Here is a 5,921-nt window from a genome sequence, read left to right on the forward strand (position 1 = left end):
ACCCTCAGATCATGGCGGCCAGTGAAACGTCATCCCTCGTCTCTGTGCAGTGCCGTCGATCAGCCAGCAGAGGGTGTCAATGCTGCAGTTATGAGGAGGTGATAACTCCGGCGGAGGGGATTCCTCATAACTGCAGCACTGACGCCCTCTGCTGGCTGATCGACGGCACTGCACAGAGACCCTCATACGAGCTGATAGTGGTGTTCTTTATACCTTGTCCCTCCTGATCGTTGTCCATGACCTCTGCCTGAGTGATCCATTCCATGTAACCCTTCAGATCTTCATCCAGCTGCTGACGTTCTCGCAGCTTCTGATACTCACCGCTCCGAGAGCTCTTCTCTCGCTCCTTAGTGAATTCACTGCACACACACACACATTGTTACCAGTCTCATATTGCAATTCCAAATTTCACTGTTGCATGTTCCTCGAGCCAGCAGAGGTCGCATTTTTGCAAGAAACCACATGGACCTTCCATCAGACAGGGCCAAAAGTCTCTTTTACAGTGAATGCAGTTCCACCACAAGTTGCTTGTTGCTAGGCAACAGTGTTGGCATGTGTAGTGAGGTGTACAGGAGTGGACTGTCCTACTGACCCACACAGGACCCCCAGCACCATGTTCAGTATGAAGAAGGAGCCGAGAAGAATCAGAGTCACGAAGTACAACCACGGCCACTCCATCCCGATAGCATCGTTCACCTGCGCACACACACACACAAACACACACACAAACACACACACACACACACACACACACAGGGACTTAAGAATAAAGGAGCGAGCTCTCAGGTACATCTCCAGAGAAGTATGTAGTACAGACCCAGTGGAGGACGTCGGTCCAGCCCTGAGTGGTGATGCACTGGTACACGGTGAGCATGGAGAAGCCCAGGTTATCGAAGTGTGTGATGCCGTTGTTGGGCCCGGGCCACCCCGGCTTACAGACGGTACCGTTCAGGGTACAGCGGCGCCCGTTACCCGCCTCGGCACACGGCGACGGCTTCTCGTTCTCCACCGCTGCTACGATTTCTGCACACACACACACACACACACGCGTGCACGAACGTCCCGTTAAATCACCTGGTCTGATCGTCCCAGAGCAGTGGCCATGCCGACACAGATAATACACGACGTTACAGAAACTGGCGGGGTCACCATGGTAACGAGCGGTGGGGTTCTGACCTGTGCCCTGGTGGTAGCAGGTTTTGTGCATCTTGCATTTGAAGAGCTCCAGGCCGATGATGGCGTAGATGGTGACCATGAAGAAGACCAGCAGTGAGATGTGGAACAGTGGCAGCATGGACTTGAGAATCGAACTCATCACCACCTGCAGGCCTGCATGAGACGTAACACAGAACATTAACGTGTGGGCGTGGTGGTGTAGGTGTTGCTGAAATATGGTGATAGAGAGGGTCGTGTAAGGGCGTGTGTTCTGTTTCATGACTCACTTGGGACCCCGGAGACGAGACGTAGTGGCCTCAACACCCTGAAACGACACCAACATTCAGTACTGGACATCATTCAGTACTGGACATCATCAAACCCTCAGAAGGAATCAGGATTAAAGATATTGGAACCTGAAGGCTCGCAGTGCTTTCATGTTGAATCCTCCACCCTTCTGTTCCACCGGAGCCTCCACACCGCTGATGTTATTAATCAGATCCACCACTATAGTGAACAGCCTGAGAGAGAGAATATATTTATATACAGTGTATCACAAAAGTGAGTACACCCCTCACATTTCTGCAAATATTTTATTATATCTTTTCATGGGACAACACTATAGAAATAAAACTTGGATATAACTTAGAGTAGTCAGTGTACAGCTTGTATAGCAGTGTAGATTTACTGTCTTCTGAAAATAACTCAACACACAGCCATTAATGTCTAAATGGCTGGCAACATAAGTGAGTACACCCCACAGTGAACATGTCCAAATTGTGCCCAAAGTGTCAATATTTTGTGTGACCACCATTATTATCCAGCACTGCCTTAACCCTCCTGGGCATGGAATTCACCAGAGCTGCACAGGTTGCTACTGGAATCCTCTTCCACTCCTCCATGATGACATCACGGAGCTGGTGTATGTTAGACACCTTGAACTCCTCCACCTTCCACTTGAGGATGCGCCACAGGTGCTCAATTGGGTTTAGTCCATCACCTTTACCTTCAGCTTCCTCAGCAAGGCAGTTGTCATCTTGGAGGTTGTGTTTGGGGTCGTTATCCTGTTGGAAAACTGCCATGAGGCCCAGTTTTCGAAGGGAGGGGATCATGCTCTGTTTCAGAATGTCACAGTACATGTTGGAATTCATGTTTCCCTCAATGAACCGCAGCTCCCCAGTGCCAGCAACACTCATGCAGCCCAAGACCATGATGCTACCACCACCATGCTTGACTGTAGGCAAGATACAGTTGTCTTGGTACTTCTCACCAGGGCGCCGCCACACATGCTGGACACCATCTGAGCCAAACAAGTTTATCTTGGTCTTGTCAGACCACAGGGCATTCCAGTAATCCATGTTCTTGGACTGCTTGTCTTCAGCAAACTGTTTGAGGGCTTTCTTGTGCGTCAGCTTCCTTCTGGGATGACGACCATGCAGACCGAGTTGATGCAGTGTGCGACGTATGGTCTGAGCACTGACAGGCTGACCTCCCACGTCTTCAACCTCTGCAGCAATGCTGGCAGCACTCATGTGTCTATTTTTTAAAGCCAACCTCTGGATATGACGACGAACACGTGCACTCAACTTCTTTGGTCGACCCTGGCGAAGCCTGTTCCGAGTGGAACCTGTCCTGGAAAACCGCTGTATGACCTTGGCCACCATGCTGTAGCTCAGTTTCAGGGTGTTAGCAATCTTCTTATAGCCCAGGCCATCTTTGTGGACAGCAACAATTCTATTTCTCACATCCTCAGAGAGTTCTTTGCCATGAGGTGCCATGTTGAATATCCAGTGGCCAGTATGAGAGAATTGTACCCAAAACACCAAATTTAACAGCCCTGCTCCCCATTTACACCTGGGACCTTGACACATGACACCAGGGAGGGACAACGACACATTTGGGCACAATTTGGACATGTTCACTGTGGGGTGTACTCACTTATGTTGCAGCTATTTAGACATTAATGGCTGTGTGTTGAGTTATTTTCAGAAGACAGTAAATCTACACTGCTATACAAGCTGTACACTGACTACTCTAAGTTATATCCAAGTTTCATGTCTATAGTGTTGTCCCATGAAAAGATATAATGAAATATTTGCAGAAATGTGAGGGGTGTACTCACTTTTGTGATACACTGTATATACACGTGTCTGACCAATCAGAGAGCAGATTTTCATCATGTGACTTCAACAATAAAACATTATAACTAACACAAAAACAGTCCAGCAGGAGGGTAAATATTATTACTATATATTATATTATTATTAATAAATACTATAATATTATATAATATTAAATAGAAATAAAATTGTTTAGTCCACTACTGCTGGGATGAGGGTTTGAATCCACAGTGGTGCTATCGGCCGGTTGGGCATATAATGTGATTTTTAAACCTGCCCCCTTTTTAGTGCCGTCTTTTCCCACCCAGCAGACTAGTGGCCAATTCTGTCTGCTGCAGGCACTAGGGGGCGCCCAGCCAAAGCTGAGATTCAGTCATTTAGAGCTGGTTATAACCGAGACTCTCCTACCCCATGGTGACGATGACGAAGTCCAGAATGTTCCAGCAGTTTCGTAGGTATGCGTCAGCGTGGAACAGTAGTCCATATGCCACGATCTTCAGGAAACACTCCAGTGTGAATATGATGAGGAATATGTACTCCAGACTCTCCTGTTATAGCGAGTACAGATCATACAGTGTCAGGTCTACACGCTTACAACCAAAACATGTTAACAACAAACTCCCGCTAATGACCATCTCATAAACAAACCCAAACACTCATAGCTCTTACAGGAATCATTTTAACATCATGATGAATTTATTTCAAAACGCTTTTTTTTTTTTTTAACAAATTAGGCATGTCCAATTCCCCTTAATCCCCCTTCCCCGTCTTCCCAGTAGAGAAGCTGCTGCTCTTCCACCAATCGTAAACGTAAAACTCTGGGTGCATCAGACGCCTGCGATCAGGACCGGGGATTAAAAAAATCATAACTGCTTAATCATGTTCTATTTCAGATTTAAAACACACACACACACACACACACACACACAGAAACACACACACAGATTACAGCTACACAATACACTGTGTGTGGAGGGGGTGAGAGCTTTTCTAAATTTAAACATTTTAGACGCTCAGACAAGAGACTCAAACCAACACCTGCTGCTCTCACTCACCTGTTACAAGGACACACACACACACACCGTCTCTCACACACACTCTCTCATACACACTCTCACACAATCAACACACACCCTCTCATCTGTTACAAGCGCACACACACACACACACACACACACACAATTACACACAGACGAACACTCTCACTCACTCACACACACTCAGCGCTGTGGGACCCACCAGGTTGCTGTTGGTGTTGTTGGTATCCTCCTCGGGCATGGGCATGAACACGGCCAGAGCTACACAGTTCACAAAGATGGTGAGCAGAATGATGATCTCAAACGGTCTGAAGGTGGCGCAATCAAGGAGAACTCAACATAACCAGGACCCACCGGAACCACGGCCATAACGGGCAGATTAATGCCCATGCTGTCCACATACTTCTGGTGGTACAGTGTGTGTGTGTGTGTGTGTATCAGGTTCTTCTGTAGGAGAGGATTCTGCTTGTTCAGGAACATTTTGGTGTTTTACTGGCACCTGTTTAGGAGCAGCTGAGGGTCAAAGGTCAAATTCATGATGAATCTGATTACTGTGTGTGTGTGTGAGTGTGTGTTAATGCATTTTCCTTCCAATTTAGTCGTATCCGATACCCAGACGGTATTTCACCTTTTTACCTGCACCAGGCGGGTTCACACGGAGATCTGTATGGCGCACACAGAGGGGATTCCTCATAACTGCAGTAATGACACCCTCTGCTGGTTGATGGATGGCGCTGCACAGAGACCCTTGGATGTGTAGACGTATGTGTGTGTGTTTGTGTGCGTGTGCATTAAGGATACTTCCACTCCACGATGCTGATGCAGGCCCTGCGGAAGGGGTTCCTGAGGGTGAGGAAGAGGAGCGAGCGGGCGGGTCGAGGGTTCCCTCCTGTAGCCTGGAGCTTCTTCAGCTTCTCCCTCTGCTTCCTCTTCAGCGTCTCCTCGTCCATGATGTACGAGCTCATGGGGGCCTCGCCTCCGGCCTCCATCTCTAACAGGTTAGAACCCACACACAACAGGGCTTTACACCACCACCACCACACGAGTATTACTAAAACACACACAGTGATATCACACACACACACACACACTAATATCGCTAACACACACACACACACACACACACACAAATATCACTATAACACACATTACTTTTACACACACACTCCAACATCCCTACAATATATACACACACACATACAAACACACACACACACTACTATCACTATAACACCCACACACACACACATATTACTTTTACACACACACTCCAACATCCCTACAATATACACACACACACACACACACTAATATCGCTAACACTCACACACATACAAACACACACACACATATTACTTTTACACACACACTCCAACATCCCTACAATATACACACACACACACATACAAACACACACACTAATATCACTATAACACACACACACACATTACTTTTACACACACACTCCAACATCCCTATAATATACACACACACACACTCACACACATACAAACACACACACACATATTACTTTTACACACACACTCCAACATCCCTACAATATACACACACACACACATACAAACACACACACACACACACACACACT

At 47.1% G+C, this 5,921-nt stretch overlaps 1 protein-coding gene across 1 annotated transcript in view; it reads right to left on the reverse strand.

Annotated features, from left to right (window-relative positions):
• cacna1sa (calcium channel, voltage-dependent, L type, alpha 1S subunit, a) overlaps window positions 1-5,301 on the reverse strand; it is a 21,039-nt gene extending 15,738 nt beyond the window's left edge. Inside the window, exons 1-9 of the mRNA XM_062986486.1 lie at window positions 5,114-5,301; window positions 4,515-4,620; window positions 3,684-3,823; window positions 1,572-1,676; window positions 1,443-1,480; window positions 1,177-1,329; window positions 818-1,023; window positions 593-696; window positions 214-359 (exon numbers count right to left, since the gene is read on the reverse strand). Coding sequence (XP_062842556.1) covers window positions 214-359; window positions 593-696; window positions 818-1,023; window positions 1,177-1,329; window positions 1,443-1,480; window positions 1,572-1,676; window positions 3,684-3,823; window positions 4,515-4,620; window positions 5,114-5,301 — 1,186 coding nt within the window. The remainder of the gene's footprint in view (window positions 1-213; window positions 360-592; window positions 697-817; window positions 1,024-1,176; window positions 1,330-1,442; window positions 1,481-1,571; window positions 1,677-3,683; window positions 3,824-4,514; window positions 4,621-5,113) is intronic.
• Between the last annotated feature and the right edge of the window lie 620 nt (window positions 5,302-5,921).

The sequence above is a fragment of the Trichomycterus rosablanca genome, chromosome 24 (assembly GCF_030014385.1).
Source record: "Trichomycterus rosablanca isolate fTriRos1 chromosome 24, fTriRos1.hap1, whole genome shotgun sequence".
Classification (NCBI taxonomy): domain Eukaryota; kingdom Metazoa; phylum Chordata; class Actinopteri; order Siluriformes; family Trichomycteridae; genus Trichomycterus; species Trichomycterus rosablanca.